At 52.7% G+C, this 24,468-nt stretch overlaps 1 protein-coding gene across 1 annotated transcript; it reads right to left on the bottom strand.

The window, feature by feature from the left end:
* Positions 1 to 687: 687 nt before the first annotated feature.
* Positions 688 to 22,820, bottom strand: LOC142836006 (myosin-7). The gene is made up of 41 exons (XM_075949911.1): positions 22,759 to 22,820; positions 21,781 to 21,818; positions 21,497 to 21,552; positions 20,862 to 21,070; positions 20,433 to 20,576; positions 20,063 to 20,219; positions 19,951 to 19,978; positions 19,124 to 19,232; positions 18,947 to 19,039; positions 18,777 to 18,840; positions 18,333 to 18,431; positions 17,960 to 18,063; positions 17,222 to 17,360; positions 17,012 to 17,130; positions 16,743 to 16,892; positions 16,343 to 16,513; positions 15,423 to 15,732; positions 15,076 to 15,143; positions 14,672 to 14,759; positions 13,774 to 13,891; positions 13,511 to 13,634; positions 13,167 to 13,303; positions 12,652 to 12,907; positions 11,688 to 11,930; positions 11,392 to 11,568; positions 10,475 to 10,620; positions 9,197 to 9,287; positions 7,912 to 8,301; positions 7,570 to 7,696; positions 7,313 to 7,431; positions 5,720 to 5,916; positions 5,092 to 5,275; positions 4,844 to 5,009; positions 4,586 to 4,710; positions 3,714 to 4,022; positions 3,292 to 3,495; positions 3,065 to 3,190; positions 2,683 to 2,958; positions 1,618 to 1,713; positions 1,369 to 1,503; positions 688 to 812 (listed from the first exon to the last, which is right to left on the bottom strand). Exons 4-41 carry the CDS (start codon positions 21,060 to 21,062, stop codon positions 795 to 797), a joined length of 5,808 nt encoding a protein of 1,935 aa, XP_075806026.1. The 5' UTR covers positions 21,063 to 21,070; positions 21,497 to 21,552; positions 21,781 to 21,818; positions 22,759 to 22,820; the 3' UTR covers positions 688 to 794.
* Positions 22,821 to 24,468: the final 1,648 nt, after the last annotated feature.

The raw sequence follows: 24,468 nt of genomic DNA on the forward strand, positions 1-24,468 counted from the left end.
AGTTAAAAAAGCCTTGCCAACGGGAGTCTCAGTGGGGAATATGAAGGAGAAGAAATGAGCACCAGAGACTAAGGGTCTGGGTCTTGAGGGGATGGGGAGAAAGGGAAAACAAAGGTAGGTCAAGGCTACTGTCCTCCTGCTTATGTGCGAGGGACATGGGCCACTGCAGGTGACTATGTTTGGAATGACATGTGACTACATCTGTTATCCTGTGTCCTCCCAGAGACCTGCCTAGGATGGGGTCTAAGGGGACATTACCACATCTGCCAAGGGGGTCATACCATCACAGACGGAAGAGTCACGGGTCAGTCCCTATGTTCTGGGCCTCCTCCCATGGGCCAGCCCTGGGTTTTATCAGTGTGGAGTACTGGTTAGAACGGGCACAGAAGTGTGTGATAGATGGGTTCAGTGCTCCAGATGAGCTCAGAGTCTCCTCCAAATCCTGTTTCAACCTGACAGGCACTGGGCTGGGCAAAGGTTGAGAGCAGAGGTGTGTCCTTCTTGCTATGTTCTGTTGGAGGGGGATCCATGGACCAATGCTGCGCCAGCAAGGCTCAGAGCTTCACAGGGTCCTGGGGGAAGGCCTTCACCTCTGAAGATGCCCCTCCTTCTTCCAAGCCCCACCTCCCTACCCCAGAGCCCCAGGGTCGGAAATCAGCAAAGGAAGAAGAGACTAGAGGCATGGTCTTGGCTTCAAGGAAAATTGCTTTATTCTGTTTCCTCCTAAGGGAAGTTACAAAGGCTTTCAGATCTGAGGGCTTCACAGGCACTCTGAGGGCCAGGCAGTTCAAGATCTACTCCTCATTCAGGCCCTTTTGAAATAAAACAAAGTACAAATTAGCTCTGGGGTGGCCAGCACCCTGAGGACAGTGCTTGGAAACTGAAGTTGAAACTTGGGCTTCTGGTCGGTGGAGCCCCTGTGTGATCTGGTGGGAGCCCTTGTGTAGGCATGGATGTATTTCCAGAGATCAGTTGAGGAGGGGAAAGTTCTGGAGAAAGGGTTCATGAGTAGGCTAGAGGCAGGCTGCCTCTGTGAGATCAAGGCAGTCGTGGGATATTCCTTTCATGTTTGAGTTTTAAGGTTAGCAGCTGAACTGAACTGGGAACTAGAAGCTGGTAGTTGGAAGGAATTGGATCTAAAGGGTATATATAAACTGGGGCCATGTGGGGTTTCTGACTTCGCTTGACCTGGGATACCCAGAATCACTGAAAATGAGAACCTTAGAAGTCCCTGGGAACTCAATTGCCTTAGCCTTTGAAACTCTGTGGGTCAATTAGGGGACATACTACATGGTATTGTCTGAGGGGACAGAGGCATCGTGTGTGGGCTGTGGGAGGTGACAAGTGAGGTCCAGGGGAGGAACCCACCTTGGCACCAATGTCACGGCTCTTGGCCCGCAGCTTGTTGACCTGGGACTCAGCGATGTCTGCCCTCTCCTCTGCCTCATCCAGTTCGTGCTGCACCTTGCGGAACTTGGACAGGTTGGTGTTGGCCTGCTCCTCCTGTGTGCAGATAAAGAGATGGCTAAGAAGGGACCTGGCCTCTTAGCCTTCCAGGCTTGGGGACTGGCACACTGTGTCCCTCCTCCAGGCTTCAACCCCAGCAAGGTCACTCACCGCCTCCTCAGCCTGGCGCTTGTACGCCTTCACCTTCAGCTGCAGCTTGTCCACCAGGTCCTGCAGCCGCAGTAGGTTCTTCCTGTCCTCCTCTGTCTGCATGTCAGGGGACGGCCAGAGGTGAGAGGGCACAGTTCGAGGAGGTAGCACCCACCCTGGCTTCCCTTGACTTCTTCATCCTGAATGCTACATTCTGAACCAACGCTACTCTCTGGTCCTCATACTTGAATTTGTTTATAATTTCTCACCCAAGGAGCATCTTTCTGAGACATGGACTTTCTATTCAGCCCAGGCTAGTCAAACGCATGATCCTCCTGTCTCAGCTTCTTGAGTATTGGAATCATAGGCATGTGCCACTAAGCTCACTTCGAATGTGAGTATTTTAAATAATTATATAATGAAAGAACCCGATGAGGTAATGGGATTTCTGAAAGAGTACAGTGACTTATGTGTATTGTCCCAGGGAGCAGGCTCCTGGGGCCCTGGAACGGCACGGAGCACGGAGCGTAAGCCCACTGGCTCTGGGCCCAGCATGTGCCGGGAGTGACTCCGGGGTTGTGAGCATGGTGGAATTTCCTGGATTGCGATGGGCTGACATGAACCTGAGCTAGGCTAAGGACAAAGGGTGCTTAGAGGGCGCAGCATGCTAGACGGAGTCACAAGTTCTAATGGGGAATTGGAAAGCTGGGTTTATATTGCTCTGGGTACCCGGAAAGTTTTGAGGCTTATTTGAATGGCTTTGGCGTCTTTGGTAGCAAGTGTGGCTATAAATTATCTTCTGGGGAAAGTCATTGCTGGTTGAAACTGTGCCCGTCTAGAGCATATCTCTGGTAAATGGCCTGAGGGTGCATGTCAAGGTAGAACACACAGGCTACAAGGCTCAACCACTAACCTCTGGGCCAGGGGACAAGAGTTGGCCATGCTAGGGCAGAGTGAAGAGCGCCCAGGGGCGGCACGCCAACTATGGCTAGGAAGAAGTAACAACACCTCTCTGTTCCCCTCGGTTGCTTGTTATTGTGGCTTTAGGACATTGAGCATGGGCTGGGCTCACAGTGCTCTCCCAACCTGGTAGGTGAGCTCCTTGATGCGCCGCTCGCTCTTCCTCATGCCCTTCACCGACTCTGCATTGCGCTTCTGCTCAGCCTCTAGTTCGTTCTCCAGCTCCCGGACCCGGGCCTCCAGCTTCTGCAGCTGCTTCTTGCCACCCTTGAGAGCGATCTGCTCGGCTTCGTCCAGCCGGTGCTGCAGGTCCTTGATGGTCTGCTCCATGTTCTTCTTCATGCGCTCCAGGTGGGCGCTGGTGTCCTGCTCCTTCTTCAGCTCCTCCGCCATCATGGCGGCCTGTGCACGGGAGGGGGGACACGTGGTCTGTTCAGGTCCTCATGGGCTCACTGAGCAGGCTGGGGAGATGCTGGCCTGGGGTGGGTAGGCAGGGCAGAGGACTCACGTCTGTGATGGCCTTCTTGGCCTTCTCCTCTGCGTTCCTACACTCCTGCACCGCCTCTTCCACCTCAGTCTGGAGCTGGGTCAGGTCTGACTCCATCTTCTTCTTCTGGTTGATGAGGCTGGTGTTCTGGGATGAGAATGACATAGTAGGAAACACTCTGGGCATCTCTGAGGGGCTCCTTCCCCTGTCACCCGCTGAGCTCAGGAATGCACAGGGCATCTCCTCACCTGGGAGTGCAGCAGCTGCACCCGCTCGCTGGTCTCAATCAGCTCCTGCTCCGCCAGCTTCCGAGACCGCTCTGTCTGCTCCACCACAGCCCGCAACTCCTCCAGCTCGGCCTGCAGCAGGTTGTTGCGCCGCTCCACGATGGCAATGTTTTCCTTCAGGTCGTCGTTGGCACGGACGGCATCGTCCAGCTGGATCTGAGTGTCCTGAGGATCAACAAAGTGAACATAAGATAGAAGGCTGGCCTTCACAAGGCTGTCACGTAGAATTGGATGTGAGTAGAAAGTCCATTGTGGTGGCTCAGGGTTGACTTGTCAGGTAGCTCTACAATGACTGTGTGACGAGAGAGAGCTAGTGCCTCTGCCATCCAATTAGTTCTCTCTCTGGGTGAGGTGACACCCTGTTTATGGAAGTCTCTGGGTACCTTCAGCAAACTCTGGAGGCTCTTCACTTGTTTCTGGGCCTCGGCAGCCATGCGGTTGGCATGACTGAGCTGGATCTCCATCTCGTTGAGGTCGCCCTCCATCTTCTTCTTCACCCGCAGGGCCTCGTTGCGGCTGCGTGTCTCTGCATCCAGGGAGGTCTGCAGGGAGTCCACCACCCGCAGGTGGTTGCGCTTGGCCTGCTCCATCTCCTCATCCTTCTCTGCCAGTTTCCGTTCGATCTCTGCCTTGATCTGGTTGAACTCAAGCTGGGCGCGGAGGATCTTGCCCTCCTCGTGCTCCAGGGAGGCCTGGAAAGGGTGCAAGGGAGGCGGGGGAGGGTTGGCAGGCATATAGTCAGTGTCCAGGGCAGATGTGGGAGTCCGTTTAACAACCATAATACAGAGAGAGTTCAGGAATAGCGTTCATGGCTCTGCAGTCAGGTGCAGAGGAAGGAAGAGAGGATGTACATAAGAAAAATGAAAGCAATCTGAAGAGAAGCTGAGGCCGACTCCCAGCAGGGAGAGCCAGATTGGAAGACAAAGGAAGAAAATGAAAAGTGTTGCCAAGGAAACAGAAGCAATCAAGCGCGGAGTATAAAAAAAACACAGGCAGGCAGAGGTGGAAAGGGGCTGAGTGGAAAGAGGAATGCCTCGGAGACGCAGTAAATAAAATGTTTGCATGAAGGGATTTCGGTGACCCTCAACTCATTCATTGACAAATGTTTGCCGGGTGCTGGTTGTGTTGTCCAGCACTGGCCAAGGCCCTGGCAATGAGCCGGGGAGGAGAAAAATAAGCTGAGAGAAAATAGGAACAGGGACCAAAGTCTAGATCCCATCCTGCACCCCAGCCCTGCTCTCCCCTGCACGCCCACCTCAGCCTCCTCCAGGGCCGACTGCAGCTCCATCTTCTCAGCCTCCAGCTGCTTGCGGATCTTCTCCAGCTCATGGATGCTCTTGCCAGTGGAGCCCAGCTGTTCAGTCAGGTCCGAGATCTCCTCTGTGGGGGATATGTAGCAACTCAGTCTGGAGTCTCTGTGGTCTCAGTAGGGCTGGTCATGTTTCTTTGTCTGGACTGCATTTGGGGTCCTCAGGCATGGGGACGTGGCCCTTCCCGCCCCTCAGCCACACACCCTGGAGGTTCTTGTTCTCCCTCTTGAAGGTCTCCAGGTGCTCCAGGGACTCCTCGTAGGCATTCTTGAGCTTGAACAGCTCTGTGCTCAGGGAGCGTGCCTCCTTCTGGGACGACTCCAGCTCTGACTGCGACTCCTCATACTTCTGTTTCCACTCTGCCAGGATCTGCAGGGCAGGGGCACGCGGTCCAGAGCTGCCCCAGGCCCCTCCCCTGCCTCCAAGGAGAATGCTCTGGCTGTGAGCTTACCTTGTCGAAGTTCCTCTGCTTCTTGTCCAGGGCTGCGGCGGCCGCATTGGAACGTTCCACGTCCACCATCAGGTCCTCGATCTCATTCTGCAGCCTGTGCTTGGTCTTCTCCAGGGAGGAGCACTTGGCGTTGACGGCCTCCACTGCCTCCTCTGCATCCTGAAGCCTCTGGGCCAGCTTTTTCCTGTCCAGGGGAAGTAGGAAGGGTGGCAGGGTAGAAAGGGATAGGGAAAATGGAGGAGGTAGATTTGGACAAGAGAAGAACATGTGAGCCTTCCAAAAGACTCTCCTTGACAACCCAGAAGCATTCAGAAAAGCCCGAGGACAGGTTGAGCACTTAGCAGGCAGATCTTGGTAGCTGAACATGAAGACTTAGACACCTGTGAAGACTGCGTTCTGGCTGCAGCCGCCTTCCCTACAGCACCCTACCCCAGGTGGGAGCACTCAGCCCTCAGACAAACCTTTTGTTCGTCTTATATTCGGATGAGAAACATAACGCGAGCAAAAAGCTTCCCTGAGAGGAGCAGGAGGTGGGTCTGGGGCAGGGCCCTCCTGCACAGCCACACGCTAAGAGTCCCCTATGTGGGGCCTACTGAGCATCAGCCAGGGCTGGCTGCCCAGGACTCACTTGGCTTCCTCCAGCTCCTCCGTCCTCTGGATGGCGTCTGTCTCATACTTGGTCCTCCACTGGGCCACCTCTGAGTTGGCCTTGGACAGGACACGCTGTAGCTCAGCCTTGGCTTCTGTCTCCTCCTCATACTGTTCCCGCAGCAGGTCACAGTCATGCCGGGCTGACTGCAGGGCGTGGGCCAGGGCGTTCTTGGCCTGGGAAGAGGTGGGCATCAAGGGAGTGGATCAACTTTTTCCATAAAGCTACCCCTGGCATACCTTTACCGCAGTCTCAACATGCTCCCTTGGCCACATCTACTTCCAAGTCTCCAGTGAACCTGGAGTGGCTTCCTGAGCTAGAATGATCCTATAGAGTAAAGCACTGCTGCCCTGTTTACAGAGGAAGCCCTTGTGCCCGCCTCCCATTGCTCCTGTGCCCGCTGCCCAGTGCTCCTGTGCCTGCCTCCCATTGCTCCTGTGCCTGCCTCCCATTGCTCCTGTGCCCGCCGCCCAGTGCTCCTGTGCCCGCTGCCCAGTGCTCCTGTGCCCGCTGCCCAGTGCTCCTCTGCCCGCTGCCCAGTGCTCCATGTAGCAGGTCTTGTTATCCATTGCCTTTACAGGGACATCAGGATATTTCTATGATCACCACACTATAAGAGGTACATCAGTAGGGATGTGGGGTTTTGTGGGGAGGATGTTGGGTGTTTCTGCAAGAATATAGTGGCCCAAAGTCAACCTTGGGTGTCATTTCAGACACTGTCCACCATAGTTTTTGAGACAAAGTCTGTCACTGAGACCTAAGGATCACCAATTTGACTGGACTGGCGGGCAGTCAGTTCTAGGAAGCCTCCCTGTCTCTGCCTCCTCAGTGCTGGGGTTACAAGTGTGGCGCCATGCCCAGCTTTTTACATAGGTGTTGGGGACTGAACTCGGGCCCAGCCGTCTCCATGCTTGTGTGGCGAGTATTTTACTGACTAGGCTGCGGCTCTGGCCCTGGCATATTTGAGAACTCACGCTCTTGTCTCTCTCTCACGAACAGTGCTGTGCTAGGCAAAGACTCCAGCTTACTTCCTTCTCCAGTCTTCAGATTGCTCTCATAAGCCGAGGACCCTTTTGTGCAGGCCCTGCACCCCATATCTGCACCCAAGAAGGCCAAAACCTGTCTCCTTCAATCAGTGGTTCTCAACCTTCCTAATGCTGTGACCCTTTAATACAGTTCCTCATGCCGTGGTGACCCCAACCATAAAGTTATTTTTCCTGCTTCAAAACTGTGATTTTGCTACTGTTATGACTGTAACATAAATATCTGATATGCAACCCCAGTGGAAAGGTCCTTTGACCCCCAAAGGAGCTGTGATCCATAGGCTGAAAACCACTGCCTTAGATTACTCCCTCCGTGCCTCTTTACCCCATACCCCACCCCAGCACGGCACCCCAAAGGGTACCTCTCAGTCTGGGGAACAGGTTTAAAGGACACTTAGGAAAGGCTGGGCTATTATTTCTTTTTATAATTTATAGAGAATTGTGGACCAGATAAGCCTCTCTCTTAGGGAAGAAAGAGATGCAGACTCAATGCATTCTATGCTTGGGCCAGGTGGAGTCCAGGCCTCACCTTGACCTCTTCCTCCAGCTGCCTCTTGAGATCCTCCAGTTGCTGGGTATAGGTGAGCTTGCCTCGAGTCAGCTGGGAAATCAGCGCCTCCTTCTCATCCAGCTGCCGGGACAGCTCCCCTGGGGAGGCACCAAGGTATCTTCAACCCCCTCCCCACCCTCAACCGTAGGTCCCATGCTCTGGAGACATCGCGGGCAGGTGAGAGGCATGTGCACCCAAGGTTGGGGTGGCTCATGGAACTCCAGCCCCTGTCTCACCGTTCTCTGTCTGCAGCTTGGCCCGCTGGCTGGTGAGGTCGGTGACGGAACGCTGAGTCTCCTCAGCCTTGCTCCGGTGCTCATTCATCTGGTCTTCCAAGGTCCGGCACATCTTCTCGAGGTTAGCCTGAGAGGGGAAAGAGTTCCACAGTCGATGCAGGAAGGGAGTGAAATGGAGTAAGGCTACAATCAGAGAAGAAATGAAGAGGGATCCGTGGAAGGAAGGAGGCAAGCAGAGAACAACTTAGGGGAAGGAAGGAGGAAAAAGAGCGACGGAGGAAGACAAAGCAACTGGAGGCCGATGGAGGGAACCAGGGGAGGGGGCCGGCTGAGAGGGCCCACCTTGGCCTTGATGATCTGCTCCATGTTGGAGGTGACATCGTCCAGCTCCAGCTTGAACTCGCTCTTCTCCTTCTCCAGCTTCTGCTTTACACGCTGCAGGTTGTCGATCTGCTCCCCCAGCTCGGCCACGCTGTCCGCGTGCTTCTTGCGCAGGGCCGCAGCTGTGGCCTCGTGCTGCAGGGTGGCCTCCTCCAGGTCCCTCCGCATCTTCTGGAACTCGGCCTCACGCTTCTTGTTCATCTCTATCTGCACAGATGTGGCCCCACCGGCCTCTTCCAGCCGCTCACTGATCTCCTCCAGTTCACGGGACAGGTCCGAGCGCAGCTTCTCCACCTTAGCCCTGGCTGTGCGCTCGGCCTCCAGTTCCTCCTCCAGCTCTTCGATGCGTGCCTAGTCAGGGACACAGAGGTTTAGATAGGCTTCCTGGACCCCTCCACTGAGGGCCTCCTGATGTCCCCCACCCCAGGGTTCTAAAGGATCCCATGTAGAACACCAAGTGAGTTTGCTATATTACTGGAGAGGTAGACTTAGAAGGATTGGGAGGAAGGTGTCTTTTTTTTAATGGTTTATTTAACTTTATTTTATGTGCATTGGTGTGAAGGTGTCAGATCCCCTGCAACTGGACCTTTAGACAGTTGTGAGCTGCCATGTGGGTGCTGGGAATTGAACCCAGGTTCTTTGGAAGAGCAGTCAGTACTCTTAACTACTGAGCCATCTCTCCAGCCCTGGGAGGAAGGTGTCTTGCACAGCCCAGTCAGTTTTCCTTTATGCTTTAGAGTTGCATATTATCTTAATAGAAGAAAACATCTCTTGGAGAAGGACAAAGAAATTTGTGTCTCATGGGTTTTTTCCAAGCAGTTTAGTGGCAAGAAAATAGCAAAAGTCTAGCTGAGAAAATCATACCTGCTTGATAAAATACTGACGGTCTAACTCAATGCCTGCTATAGAGGAAAGAACCATAAAGGATGCAGGGATCTTAAAAGTCACCAGGTGACAGGGTGGGCCTCGAGACCTAGAGGTCTGCAGTAGAATTCTATGATCACGTGACTAGCCAGAGCTGAGACAGAAAGTCAGGAGGGCTGCCCTCAGAGCTGTTTCTCCCCAGGCTCTCTTCTTCAAATCTATAAGCCCCTCCTATGGGAATCCCATGGGGAGACTTGTGCATTTTGTCCCCTTTCATGGACACACAGCTCCTGTGATTCAGGAATAGCATAGGCTGGAGGAGATCCAGGGAAGCTGAGAACCAGCCAGGCACTGCCCACACAGATGGAGTCCCCCACCTTACCTGAAGCTCTTTGAGCTTCTTCTGCAGCTGGCTGCCCAAGGCCTGCTCATCCTCAATTCTGGCATTGAGTGCATTTAACTCAAAGTCCTTCCTGCAGAGAAGAAAGGTGGTGGGGTGGGGTAGGAGGCCAGGTAGGCACCTGGAGTATCCACCAGAGATCAGAGGCTATAAAACTAAGTGCAGGGGGAAAAAACCTTCCAGGAGTGATTTAGGTTACCCAAAGAGTACCTCCTGCTGGGGTATTCAAGTCCAGTAAGAATGTAGTGGGAAAGCCCTGGAGAGCAGCAGGGCTGGCCTCTATGGGACTGTCCCCTCAGGCTATGTTTTCCCTCTGTGAAAGGGTGAGACTATTTCAAAGACCCCCCCCTCTCTCTCTCTGAGAAAGAGGGGGGGCATGGTCTTTAACTTGTCACAGTTAGTTTAGGCAACTCAGTAGCCTCTTTTTTTAAAATTGGGGAATAAACATTGTACCTATCTCCAGATTCATATCCCTACATCATGCATTTTGATCATACTCATTTTCCTCTCAACTCACTGACCTTCCTGAGCCTTAGCCACCTCTATGTCATCTTTATAAGGAGACAGAGCAGGGGCTAGAGAGTGCTGCTCTTCCGGAAGCACTGACCTCATGCTGCCCCCAGGGATCTGATGCCCTCTTCTGGCGTCTGAGGGCACTACACTCACAGACACACACATTTACATATAATTTAAAACTGCGTCTAGGGAAGTGTGAAGATTCCTATGCAAAACCAGCTGAAGTATGATAAGATCCTCAAATATCAAAATACGTTTTTCCAACTCACTATTAACCAAGTCTGTGTGTGCACCTTTTGGGAGGTCTTGCTATAAAGACTGGGACTAGAAGTTACCTAGAAAAAAGAAATGGCCCAACCCTTTCTTTCTTTTTGAACATCAGAGCCATTTCTTTGTGATTCAATTTCCTTTCTGTGGAAAAACCCAAAGGAGGCTTTCCTGGGAGGCTTTTGTGTACAGCCTTCCTCCCTGTCTGATAGCTCACAAAGAATATATGTTTTTATTTTCACCTCTCCCAAGGGCCTAGCATGAACAAGGGGCTTGAGGGGTCCAAGCAAGGCTCCTTGCCAGGGAGAACCACAGGACCATAACGTGCGTGTTAGAGACAAAAGTACTCTTCCTGTAGGTCTTTGCCCTCAGTTTGAGCATCCATTGCCTCTTAGCATGGTTCCTGGGTGAGATCACACAGTTGTGAGCTAAACCAGGCTGAAAAGAAAAAACCATGGCAGTGAGGGAACACGGTACTTTTTAAGTCGCTCATCCAGCTGCTGTTTGTCATTCTCCAGGTCCATGATGCTCTCCTGGGTCAGCTTCAGGTCACCCTCCAGCTTCCGCTTGGCTCGCTCCAGGTCCATGCGCACCTTCTTCTCCTGCTCCAGGGATCCCTCCAGCTGGTGGAGAGAAGGGCCTTGGTTTTGTTACTCTACGTTTTGGAAATTCTTGGGAAATCCAGGACTCTGGAAACTCCCCTAGAAAGGACCAATGTTTCCAGGTAACCATGGGAATGTTGAGAACGGAGGGTTTGCTCAATAGATATTTTCTGAATGAATGAAATTGGGATAAGATTCCAGAACTCTAATCATTCATTCAGCACCCTGTAAGTACCTACTGGTTCCAGGCTCTGGGCAGGGTACTGAAGACACAAAACTGAGCAAACTCAAGTTCCCATCTGAGGGGAGCTCTTAGTCCTACGGCTGAGACAAATACTTAAGTTATTAGAGCAGAATGATAAGGGGCTTGATGGACATATATACACAGATGAGGGACCAATGGCCGCTCAGGATCAGACTCTGCCAAGATCCTCTTCAAAGAGTCTCACAATTTACCAAAGAGATATATAATGTTCTTATGAGATAATTCCTTAAACCCTATGGTCAAAGATAGAGTTAGGTGAGTTTAATTTTTAAACTTTAAAGTTTAATTATGTTTAAAAAAAAACCCAACAGCCTAGCTTTGTGATTGATCATAAATAACAGTGAGATTAGATACATTATTTAAAATTGATAACCCTCATGCTTCCTATACCCCAGTTTTATTCTGGGAAGATATCAGGAGAATAAATACTTTCCAATACCTTCACCCAAACACACACTCACGCATACCTCTCAACGCAGATGGACATGCTTTGATGTATCAAAGCCCAATACACCCCGTCTACTTACGTCATCCACCTGCTGCTCCAGCTTGACCTTGGCCTTGGTCAGAGTGTTGACCTTGTCTTCCTCAGCCTGCAGGTCATCCAGGGCCTGCTGGTGGGCCTCTTGCAGAGCTTTCTTCTCCTTGGTCAGCTTGACAATGATCTCGTCCAGTCCAGCCATCTCCTCTGTCAGGTTTTTCACCTGCCAAACAAACAAAAAATCCCACATTCCCCTTAAGTCAAAGGACACCACCTGGGGACACCTAGAAGAACCTCCAGGCTACAGCAATGTGGTTTGGAACCAGAGGACGCTGGCCTCACCTTGTTCTCTGTGGCGTGCTTCTCCTTCTCCACCTTGGCCAATGTCAGCTCCAGGTCATCAATGTCCCTTTTGAGCTCCGAGCACTCATCTTCCAGCTTGCGTTTCTTGGCCGTGAGCTCAGCATTCATCTCCTCCTCGTCCTCTAGCCTCTCGGTCATCTCCTTCACCTTGGCCTCCAGCTGGATCTTGTTCTTGATCAGCTGGTCACAGCGCTCCTCGGCATCAGCCAGGTTGTCTTGTTCCTGGGGTCAAGGTACAGAAAGGGAGGCTGGTCTGAGGGTGGGTTCCTGTCCTCACAGGTGGCAGAAGGGAGAGGTGCATCACCCAGATAGGACAGGGACCCAGTTTATTCTTGGCTGAAAAGAGCCTCAGGAGGACACTGAGGGCTTTTAGGATGGTATGGCGTGGGAGCACTGGGGGAAGAGCAGAGGAGGAAAGTCTTCACATGGCCTTTTCCTCTAGTTTCCTTGCTTGAAGAAATTGCATTTGCTGACGTCAAACACTGTGAATTTAACCTCTAGAACCTGTAGCTTAATTTCTGTGTAAGCATGAAGAAATTTAGGCTCGAAGATGGCTTACAGTTTCCACTAGGAACCCCGCTCTGTGTGTGTGTGTGTGTGTGTGTGTGTGTGTGTGTGTGTACAAATGCATACATGTTTTTAAGACAGGATCTCTTATGGCCCAGGCTGACCTTGAGCTCACACTATAACAAAAGCCACCCTGGAACTTCTGCTTCTCTGGTCTCCACCTCCCAAGTGCTGGGATAACAGGTGTGCGCCACCTTACATGACTAAGCCTGTATATTTAAAAGGGGGTTCTTTTTGTCTTTTCTCCTCCTGAGGGATCAGTTTGGAGGCTTTTGAAAATGTGCTCCCAGAATCCTCAGCCTGTGAGGGACAAGATGGTGCACTCCTCAGTACAGAGGGGGCAGCAGGGGAGCTGATAATGGCTACGGGGCCTCACCGCCTGCACTTGGAGCTGCAGGTTGTTCTTCTCCTGCAGCAGGGACACCATCTTCTCCTCCAGCTCCTTGCGGCGAGCCTCAGACTTCTCTAGTGCATCTTTGACTCGTGCAAACTCCTCCTTCATGTTGGCCATCTCCTTCTCCGTCTCTGCGCTCTTCAGCAGAGGCTTGATCTTGAAGTAGAGCTTCATCCATGGCCAGTTCTTGACCCCCATGAAGGCCCGGATGTTCCACTGGATAATCAGCAGGGAGTCTCTGTGGGCACAGTTAGAGGAACGGCATGAGAACCACTCCTGTTCCTTCCCATCTAAGACCCTTATTCCTAGATAAACCCCTTTTCCTTATCTATCTCACCCTCCCCGAGGCCTTCGGATGCTAAGGACCATCTTGTGTTTATAAGGTCCTTTCCTAACAGTTTCCTCCTGATGGGCCCGCTGTTGCTTTTCTCTTGATACTGTCACTGAACTAGCCTGGACCTCAGGAGGTCTGAGGACCTCCTTTATAGTCCTCTCACCTGCGTTCCAGCAGCTTCTTGAACTCCATTCTGGAAAGCACACCTCGGGACTGGGCCTGGATTCTGGTGATGATGCGGCTCAGCCTCTCATCACGCATCTCCTCCAGCAGCCCCAGCAGCCCTGCCTTGAAGAACACCTGTGGGCAAGTGGGTAGAACCAGCATGGGGGCACAGCCTTAAGGGAGGGTGACCAGGGCAGAGGTGGGTGGAAGATTGTTCAGTGAGCTTGCAGGTACCCACCACCTGCGCATTCTAGGTCTGACTGTGGGGAATGCAACCGTCTCAGCTGCGGCACTCAGTACGGCTACCTGCTCTGCACCCATTCCGTGCAGCTCTAGACTCACCTTGGTGTGACCAAACTTGTACTGGTTGTGGTCAATGTCCAGGGAGCCCAGCAGCTTCTCAGCACCTTTCCTGCTATCAATGAATTGGCCCTCAGGGATGGCTGCTGGGTTCAGGATGCGGTACCTTGGGAGGGAAGTTCTCAGAGTTATTTGCGTTCTGGGCAGGTGTGGGTCTGCTCTGCCTGCAGAATTCCAGGGCCACCATAGGCCCCCACTCCCAGCAAAGCAGCCCACCCCTGGCTCCCTGAGCACCCCTTACCCACCTCTGCCGGAAGTCCCCATAAAGAATTCTGTTGGGGAAGCCCTTCCTGCAGATGCGGATGCCCTCCAGCACGCCATTGCATCGCAGCTGGTGCATGACCAGAGGGTTGTCCATCACCCCTGGGGCAGCAGGGAGGAGAAAAACGATTGGAGAGAGAGCTAGACAAACACCAAGTCCCCTGGGTTCCCAACCTGGCTCGGGTACACATTAGTTAGTTACTTTAGCAAGCCAATCCGTCAGTAAGAATTCTTTATTAGTTTCATTCCCCTCCACCCATGCTTTTTTTTTTTTTTTTTTTTTTTGGTTTTTTGAGACAGGGTTTCTCTGTGGCTTTTGGAGCCTGTCCTGGAACTAGCTCTTGTAGACCAGGCTGGTCTCGAACTCCCAGAGATCCGCCTGCCTCTGCCTCCCGAGTGCTGGGATTAAAGGCGTGCGCCACCACCGCCCGGCTCCACCCATGCTTTTTAACAGTAACCAAAAGATTTCGTGTCTTTCACTTCATATAATTTACACTGATTTTCGTGGTTGTTTCCAGGACAGATGTATCTCATCTTCCAGGTGAGTGAGCTAAGGGATTAAGTGACTTGTAGAAAGTCAGTGAGCTAATTGAAATCGGAGCCAGATTTGATCCCAAGTTTCCTGATATTTTGTTTTCTACAGTTTAAAAACAGATAGACATTCCTTATATGCCTCTTGAATGGCTTTCACTCACTCATGAGCTGATAGCCATAAAAATGCCTTACACATCACTCAGAGGTACACATTCCCAGCATAAGGGAACACTGGAGGGGTAGTCTGGGAGAAGAAAATGATTTGGAAACCAAGGCTTGGAGAGTACTTGGTCCTGTCTCTGAGACAGTGCGTGCCCAGTGTGGGCTCGCTCAAGTTCATGGACTTACCTGGAGACTTTGTCTCGTTGGGGATGATGCAGCGTACAAAGTGCGGATGGGTGGAGCGCAAGTTTGTCATGAGTTTGTTCAGGTTTTCCTGTGTCAGAAAAAGAGGGAGAAATAAAAGCAAGCAAGAAGAAGCAGTAGCAAATAGAGAGGAGAGGAAGGAATGGAGAAAATACAGGAAGGAGGAGGCTTTCGGGTTCCCAGGGAGAGCACAGGCAAGGGAGAAGCTGATGGCAGATGAGAAATGGAAGAGCTGAGACGGGGAGCAAGAGTAGAGGCTACGAGACGACCAAAGGCACAGCCATGAAGAGGGTCAGGAAGGCCTGAGGAGAGCTGGTGTTGGCAGGCACTGGGGCTGAGGGAGTGAACGGATGGGGACCCTGCTAGGCGTGGCTCTACACACTCACCCTGTGCAGAGCGGACACAGTCTGAAAGGATGAGCCTTTCTTTGCCTTGCCTTTGCCCTTGTCTACAGCTGTGGGAGAAGAAGCCAAGAAAGGGGGCATTAGGGGGCATGCAGGGAGGCCAGGAACGGGGCATGGAGGCCAACAGCCTCTCCTCACATTTTGTCCTCTTTGGCTATCAGACAAGGTTTTCGAAGTGACTGTGTCAGTGTCTCTACCCAGTTCTCTCTCACTGAGTCTATTCCATTCACCTCAGGGCATTCCGTGACAGGGAAGGGGTGGAGTTTTGCAATTTGATGTGGCTCAGAACTAGGCATAAAGCTCAGAATGCTAACGCCCAGGACACTCACGTGCATCAGCTCCGGCATAGTTGGCGAAGAGATTGCTGAGCAGCTTGAGGGAGGACTTCTGGTACAAACCCACCACTGTCTCATTGAGGGGGTCCTTGTTCTTCTGTAGCCAGCCTAGGATGTTGTAGTCCACGGTACCAGCATAGTGCACCAAAGAGAAGTGGGCTTCCTGCTTCCCCTTGACATTGCGAGGCTTCTGGAAGTTGTTGGACTTGCCCAGGTGGTTGTCGTACAGCTTGGCCTTGAAGGTCATGTCTGTGGCCTTGGGGAACATGCACTCCTCCTCCAGGATGGACATGATGCCCATGGGCTGAGAGTGGAGGGAGAGAATCATTGAGTAAACTTCACTCAGGTAGACATATATTCTTCATGTAAGTGTTTTCTCACAAGGGGGGAGAGTAGGAAACTAAGCTCTGTTCAAGAACAGCAGCTGTCTACTGTTTGACACCTGTCAAGCCTTCACAGGTGGGAGTTGTTTTATTGTTTTTGGGTCTTTTTTGCAAGTCTCGGTCTGTGGCTGTTACTAGTATCTTTAACATACGTCCATCTCCTGGATCCCTGCAATGCTGAGGTTAAAAACAGTGCCCTCTTCTGACTCCCGTACCACCTTCACGTTCCCTGAACCTTAGATGTGTGTAAGCCAGGGTCAGCAAACAGGCTGGTGGGGACGGCCAACCTCTAGCTGCCTGTCTTTTATGTGTCAATCTGCAGCCCCTGGGAACACAGCTATTAGTGGGAACGCAGCTGTGGGCACTCTGTCATGGACATTCTGAACAACACAGGACTCTGGAAAATAGAGTCCCACTTCTGATACTCAGACTGAACTCATCAGAAGGGAGAAGAGCCACCCCTTATCTGGAGTTCTGAAGTGTTTGTGGGGAGTGTGGGTGGAAGGCTCAGGTAGTGGAGCCCGGGCACACCTTCTCAATGAGGTCGATGCAGGCCTGCAGGTCCATGCCGAAGTCGATAAACGTCCACTCGATGCCTTCCTTCTTGTACTCCTCCTGCTCCAGCACGAACATGTGGTGGTTGAAGAATTGCTGCAGCTTCTCGTTGGTGAAGTTGATGCACAGCTGTTCGAAGCTGTTGAACTGGAGGGTGTGACAGCCAGTCAGGCAGGCTGACTCAGGGTCTGAGTGGCCATGGGGCCAGCCTACGACTGTGCCACACACGGAGCCCAGCACAGGCATAGCTGGTCCCCTCCCAGGTCATGGTAGGGAAGGGACAGGGATTGGCTAGCCCTTCACACGTGACCAGAGGTGTGAGTGAGTGGGTGAGGGACAAGTGGCGTCCCAGGCAGGCCAGGGTTCCCGGACTCACATCGAAGATCTCAAAGCCGGCGATGTCCAGGACACCTATGAAGTACTGGCGGGGCTGTTTGGTCTCCAGGGTTGCATTGATGCGAGTCACCATCCAGTTGAACATCTTCTCGTACACTGACTTGGCCAGTGCCCCGATGGCATATGACACCTGCAGGGTAAGGGAAAGATCCAGACGAGTTGTGCTAATGGGAAGCATGAATTGGAAAGCTCATACCCCAGCACGCCATGATCTCTCCTCCATTTGTTTCTCTTTCGAAGAAAACCCACCTGCTGGACATTCTGCCCCTTGGTGACATACTCGTTGCCCACTTTGACCCGAGGGTGGCACAGCCCCTTGAGCAGGTCGGCTGAGTTCAGCCCCATGAGGTAGGCGGACTTGTCAGCCTCTGGAAGGACAGGGCAGGAGGCAGAGTTAGTACAGGACACACGTGCTGCAGACGTGACCCGCAGCCGCTCGGCAGCTTTCCTGTTTCTCACCCTCTGTGCCGTCCGGCTCTGCCTGCTCCTCCCGCTGCTTCTGCTTGAACTTCATGTTTCCAAAGTGCATGATGGCGCCTGTCAGCTTGTAAATGGAGTTCTTCTCTTCTGGAGTGAAGCCCAGCACATCAAAGGCGCTCTGTAAGTGGGTCCCATATCGGTGAATCCCAGAAAAGGAAGTATGGCTGGTTAATGAAATCCCTCGAAGGCTGGAGAGAGGGCTTGAGTGTGTCTTCCAAGTCCCTGTCAAGTATGGTTTCCATACCCAGAGAGGGACTCCAAAACCAAGAGAGACAGCAGAGGCTCAGGGCCCTCCCTTGTCACTGCCTGCTGTCAACAGTCACACCTGTCCTCTGCCGCCGGCCACTATGGGTTACCCACCTGTGGTCCCAGCCCTTCCCTCACTCCTCTGCCTGGGCTTTCACACCTGTATGCATTCCTCTACCCATAGCTCCTTTCAGCCCCACGGGATCTATGGTTCTCCTTCCCACTTCTCCTGTGACGTCACTTTGTCCTTTGCCTCCCTGGCCTCTCTGTCCATGGTTCTCAGCACTCTGGTGCTCCAGTCTCCTGTTTCCTGGCACGCATCTCAGCAGGCTCTGTCCACAGGGCACATTCTAGCTCTCGAGGAGGGTTGTATTTCTTTAGAAATCATAGCCAGTGCCGTGGCTCTGCTCCTAAGCTGCCACCATGGGCCACTCCTCCCTGTTCACCCCGGCTGTGTCCTCACATACTTACATCAGTGGCCATGAGCTCTTCAGAGTCATCGATTGAGGCCACAGTTGTCTCTCCCTGGGAGATGAATGCGTAGTCGTAGGGGTTGTTGGTGATCAGCAGCATGTCTAACAGGGGGGGGGAGCGGGGTTCAGATGGTGCCATAGCCCCTGGCTATCGGGGCGGCTGCTGGGGTTCAGATGGTGCCATAACCCCTGGCTATCGGGGCGGCTGCTGGCTATAGCACACGGGCCAAGGGGACGAAGGCTCAGAGTTTGACTTGACCCACAAAACTGGATCTAGCAGTGTCATCAGGCCCGAGGCATACCGACAGAATCCAGGCGCTAGCAGAGGGGACTGGGTTGCCATGGAAATAGTTGGTCTCAGTCTGACTCACCTAGAAGCTCAGGCTTTTTATTAGACAGGATTTGGTAGAAAATGTGATAATCTCTTTCTGCTTTCAGCTGGAAAATAACCCTGGATTTTTCCAGAAGGTCTGTGAATGGAGAGGGGAGAGGAATGAAAGGGCAGAATGCAGATGCAAAGAAATGAAGGAAAGGGGGTGAGGTGCGTGGCCATGAAGGGCAGGGAAGAGACAACGCATGGATGCAGACATCACACATGAAGATTGGGCGGAGACCCAGAAGGAAAGAGCATCTTAGAGAAAAACCCCAATAGAACATGCACTGGTACCCGAGACAGAGGGAAAGCCTAGGGCAGACGAGCATAGAGTCAGGAAAAGAAAGCAAAACTGGGGTCTGGGGGAAAGGTATTGAGACCAGATAGTGTGGGGGCAGGGTGGGCTCAGCCTAAAAAGCCCCCATAGCTTCACTGAACTTACAGGTCTCTATGTCCGCAGAGGCCAACTTTCCAGTTGCCCCAAAATGGATTCGAATGAATTTTCCCTGAAGAGATGGATAGAAGAGGGTGGAGTAAGCCCAGGAAAGGCTCGTAATTGAGGCCAATCCTCAGCCAGCCCAAGTCCCAAGAGCAAGGTGGAATGTCACTCACAAATCGAGAGGAATTATCGTTCCGGACTGTCTTGGCATTGCCAAAGGCCTCCAGAGCGGGGTTGGCTTGGATGATCTGGTCTTCCAGGGTACCCTGTAAGAGGTCATGAAGGATGGGAGGTGAAGACTTCCCACTCTCTTTCTCATAATGCAGACCCTTAGGTGACAACAAGCCTACCTTGCCTGGGGTCTGGTCCTTCTTGCTGCGGTCCCCAATGGCAGCAATAACAGCAAAATATTGAATGACCCTCTTGGTGTTGACAGTCTTACCAGCTCCGGATTCTCCGCTGTTGTGACAGGCAAAGGCTCAATAGGCAGTAGATACTGTTGCTTATGGTCAACAAACCTCAAGTGAGGAGAGAACACCTATCCCTACTGGAGAGGGGGCATTCTCATCGGGAAGTTGGTAGAGAATGGCACCGAGGATCCAGTGAGCAAGCAGGAAAGATGCCACAAGAGAATGGGCTCAATCAGAGGGGAGGACTGTTTTGGAAGAGTAGGTGGAGGAAAGAAAAGGCTTCGGAAAGGAAAGATAAGAAAGAGGAAGCGGTGAAGACGTGCAGACTTTATCAATGGGCTTGGAGATGAAGGAAGAGTTAGAAGGCAACAGGTGAAGAAAGCAAGCAAGAAAACTGAGAGAGATAAAAAGCAGAAAGGATGGGCTGGAGATATGGCTCAGTGGTTAAGAGCACTGACTGCTCTTCCAGAGGACCCGGGTTCAATTCCCAGCACCCACATGGCAGCTCACAACTGTCTGAAGATCCAGTTGCAGGGCATTTGACACATTCACACCAATGCACATAAAAGAAAGTTAAATAAACTATATATATATATATATATATATATATATGAAAAACAGAAAGGAAGAGGGACACAAAGAAAGGAGCCGGGGAAAAAAAACAGAGAAGAAAGCATGGGGTGGAGAGAAAGAGAATCATAGGTGTGTGCAAAGGAGTCTGGGTTCCCCCTGGGGGCTGGGATTAGGGAGTCTGGAACTGTGCTCACGTGATAAGGATGGATTGGTTCTCCCGATCTGGAAGAGAGAAGAGGAGAGACAATGGGTTGGGGCTAGGTGGGGGCTGGGGTGAGGGGACACAGGCCAGGACACCAGGCTCACCTGTCAGCATGTACTGATAGGCATTGTCAGAGATAGAGAAGATGTGGGGCGGGGCCTCACTCCTCTTCTTGCCCCGGTAGGCAGCCACGACTTCAGCGTTATACACTGGCAGCCACTTATAGGGGTTGACAGTGACGCAGAAGAGGCCTGAGTAGGTCTGGGGGGTAAGGAAGAGGAAGCGTGTGAGGGTGATTTTTCAGAATTCGAGAAAGACCCCAAGAGAGGAAGAAAGCAAAGGGAAAGCTCAGAATGTGTCCAGTGTTATAACAAGGAGCAGGAGCCTGTGTAGAGCGCCGTGGTCCTGGCTTGGCTTCAGGAGGCTGCTCTTGCCCAGGAAGCTCTAGGTTCTAGGTACTGGTGCCACACTCACGTAGATCATCCAGGAGGCATAGCGCTCCTTGAGGTTGTACAGCACAGCCGGCTCGTGCAGGAAGGTCAGCATGGCCATGTCCTCAATCTTGTCGAACTTGGGCGGGTTCTGCTGCATCACCTGGTCTTCCTTCACGGTCACCGTCTGTAACAGCCCACACAGGCACTGTCAGCCTGTGTCTGCCCTGCTCTGGCAGCAATGCAGGGAGTAGGGAAGGTACGGGTGGGTGAGAAGGTATTTAGCTGAGGAGGGATCTTGAATGCAGGGTGGACGCTGGGAGTCAGAAGGATCGTGGGAGAGTTTGGGCTTCCATCCTACCTAGAGGACAGGAGGCTCAGTGGCCCTCAGGTGTGCATGCACGTACCCTCTCTGTGCACCCCAGTTGTGGGGCTCTCTCAAGTGGCTTCCCACACCCGTACCTATACCTACCTTGCCATTCTCTGTCTCAGCAGTGACTTTGCCACCCTCTCGAGACACAATCTTGGCCTTGACAAACTCTTCCTTGTCATCAGGCACAAACACATCTTTCTTGAGGTCGAAAGGCCTGGTCTGCGCCTCCAGCCGCTCCTTCTCAGATTTGCGCAGGAAGGGGGCTGCAGCCCCGAACGCGGCCATCTCGGCATCTGCCATGGCTGAGCCTGGGGTGAGAAGCGGCTGTTACCTACATGCCTTCTCCCTCCCTGGGCTGTCCCCTTCGGTGGCAGCTCCCAGATCTGGTACCACGCTGGGTACTCAGGAGGAGTCACCCGCGAGTCCCTTGCTCTGCAAGCTTACTCCTAAATGAGAGATCAGCCTGAGAACTGCCAGGCAAAAGGGACAGCTTCACCTTGTTCAAGCTGGGGCACTCTGGGGAGTGTCCTAACCTTCTTCCTAGGCAGGATTCTGTATGCCTCTACCTCTCCCTGTCAACAGACCCCGTCCCTCACTGGCCATAGGCAAGGAGCTCCTGGAAACCAGGTCATTGTCTCCAAGCAGGGCAAGAAAAGACAGCTCCAGTTTGGCTTTGGGCTACCATGTTCAGTCTTCCCCAGATTCCCCAACACTTGAACATCAGCTCTTCTTACCTTAGTTTCTCAAACGTGTCTAGTGATGAGGAAGTAGGCCCAGGCCTGGAGGAACCCTGGAGAAAGGAAAGGGGCTGCGGCAGGCTGTAGGCCAACCTGGCCACTGCCACCTCCATCCTGTCCTCTGTGCTCTTTAGCTTCCTGCTCCTCCACCCCCAGAAGCGCTGCTCAGTCTCTCCTTCCTTTCCAAACGTTATTTCCTTTCTCCCCAGAACTAATTCAAACAGCTTTCTGTTGCCTCTGAGCCCCAATCTTCTACCCCTAGGGGGTTGTTCTACCCTTACCTGTACCCGACTGGCGAGACTTCCTTTCTTTGAGCCACCTACAAAGCAATAATAGTGATATTGGTTTACTATTTTTTCAGACAAAGCACTTTTATTCTTTCACTCAATGGCCACCCCTTGGACACGTGAGGAAACCGAGGCCACATGATTTGCACTTCTCAGGGCACAAAACAAGAGTCAAGACTTCAGGCTCAAGAGTCAGGACTCTAACAGCATCCTGTTAGATGGGTCATCCCTCCCAGCGCATCCTCCACGTTCCCCAGTGAGCATGCATGCCTGCTGCATGTATACACACTTTTCAGAAAGATAGGCTGCTTCCATCCTCAGCGCACACGCTCCCACAGTGTTCATGTGCCTCAAGAACAGCCAAGCATGCACACAAGCTGGCTCCTGTGGCTGCCTCAGAGTCCCCAGACCAGAGAACACCCTGACACCCCCCCCAGACACCTGCATGCCTGTGAGATCCTGCTGCAGAGACTACACACAGAGTCTCCATGGACAGTCGGGTGCTTCCACAAACATGGAGACTCAACTATTCACAGTACGGGTTTCCTTCAGAACTACTCTCCGGCATTCTGCCCTTCCTCCCCCAAAACGCTGTACCCAGGCGTGATGGCAAGCATGTCTTCTACTGAATCTTATGTGGTGAAAAGTATACTCACCCCTACATTTAAGACACGTGTGCTTGTATTCAAGTGTGCACCCACACATTTGTGCGCAAATGCACATGTGTGTGCGTGTGTGCACCCCCCCACACTATTGCATTCTGGGCCATGTTCAGATACAGATATTTCCCCTGGGGAACACACGGCCCTGCATTCCTATGGCACAAGCCTGCATATTTAGATCTGCACAGGAGGGCTCAATAATAATCGGGTACTACGTGAAGTCCTTTCAGAAGCCTGATATTCTAGAGAAATCTCTTCCAGAACCTGGAGCCCCTTATCCCAGAGGAAGGCCTCCAGTTCCCGCTCCTACCTGAGGCCAGCAAGGAAGGAAACAGGAGATTGCTCAGAGCCAGACCTGGCCTCAGGGACTGTATATATGGGGCAGCAGGGTGCCCCCACCCCCACCTGCACCCAGTCCCTAGCCAGATTTAGAAAGGGCTGTTGTCACTAAAAGCATTCCCCCCCAACTCCCCCCCTTTCCCTTGTCCAAACAGTGCTCGCCCTCCCCACCCCCAGCCAGGAAACAATTGGAAGTGGTCGTCATTGTTGTGGCATGGCATGTTCAGGGTCTGAGTTCCAGGGGGTGGGGTGGCTCAAAGTGAAGCAAAAATATCTCTTACATTCCACAGCTCACTGGAGAGTGAGCTGACAACGACCACCATGACCTCAGGCAGGCAGAGCCCTGGCCTGGGCCCTGGCACTGCTGCCCCTCAGAGCCCTTGCCCCCAGGACTAGCCCGGTCCTGTTTCCAGTACCCTCCCCAGTCTCCTGGCCTGAGTCCCTCATTTGACTGAGGTGGGAAGGGGCAGGGCAGAGTTGGGGGCACGGCCCTGGTATGATAGTTGGATTGGATCAGCCAGGAGGCAGCTTCCTGGTTAAGTGGTAAAAAGAATGACCAGAGAGTTTAGACACTGGGACTGGCTCAGGCACGGGTTTCCACGGGCCTGGCAGGCAATGTGCTGAGATCACTGAGCCAGGCAGGTCCCTAGTGTGATCCATCTAAGTGCTTCACTTTATGGAGGTGAGAGTGCTTCCTCTAAGGTCCCTCAGCTTCAGGGGAGCAAGGTGGGGACCCTCCACAGATAGGAAGTTGATCCTAGCCAGGGGCGGGGAACTAGGGATTCCGCGGAGGACCAGTTACCTATTGGTCCTACTTCCGAGCTCTTTCCTGACCGTGTTCATCTCTCTGCCCTGCAGAGGGGCACAGGAGTGAGCCTACCAGGGCTGTAGATAATACAGCTACTGTTGCTGACCCACCCGACCTCTGTTCAGACATGGATGCAATCTTTGTTCTTGCAAGTGGAGAGAGAGACAGGACAGGAAAAAAAAATCTTTCCTTTCCCTGCAGGGCCTGGGAGCAACGCTGGCGCCCAGCCACTGGACAGCGCACAGTCAGTCCTTGTTCCTGCCGCATGACCTGTGCAAGCTCCGCTGCTCCGTGTCTAGGCAACCGCTTCACCGTTTGGTTTGAAATCCCACCCCACCCCCCTTTTTTTCCCCAAGCACAGCTCTGAGTGCCTGCGGATTAATCCAGCTGATTCGGTGTTTGAAGGAGAGAGACAGGCTTGGGGGATGGGGCGCAAAGCAGGTACATTTTGAAGGTGGGATGGGCACAGCAGGAAAGGGGAATTCCAGGAAGGGCTGCTCTGGGGTTTCTTGGTAACCAAAGCACAGTCTAAGGACACAGAGCAGCCCCGTTTACAGTGCAGACGATAGGGGCTGCCTCCCACAGCAGCGCAGCTCTGCAGTCCGCAAGCATGAAGCTGCAGTTGCTAAGGAGCAGGTTCTGCTGCTGACATGCTCAAGAGAACAAATTCTGGGGGTCCCTTCCAGACCCTGCCAGATATTAATAGATGGGGCTCACTAGGATGGACCTCTAGCACTGGAGGAAGGCAGCATCTCTTTCATACGCTTTTAGCTTTCTAAGCACAAAGTATGAAGATGGCATCCTGCCCAGCTCAGGGGCAGGGCTCAGGCACAGGGGCATGCAACTGAGATGATAAAGAATACCTGGAACACA

Source organism: Microtus pennsylvanicus, chromosome 15 (assembly GCF_037038515.1).
Source record: "Microtus pennsylvanicus isolate mMicPen1 chromosome 15, mMicPen1.hap1, whole genome shotgun sequence".
NCBI classification, from domain to species: domain Eukaryota; kingdom Metazoa; phylum Chordata; class Mammalia; order Rodentia; family Cricetidae; genus Microtus; species Microtus pennsylvanicus.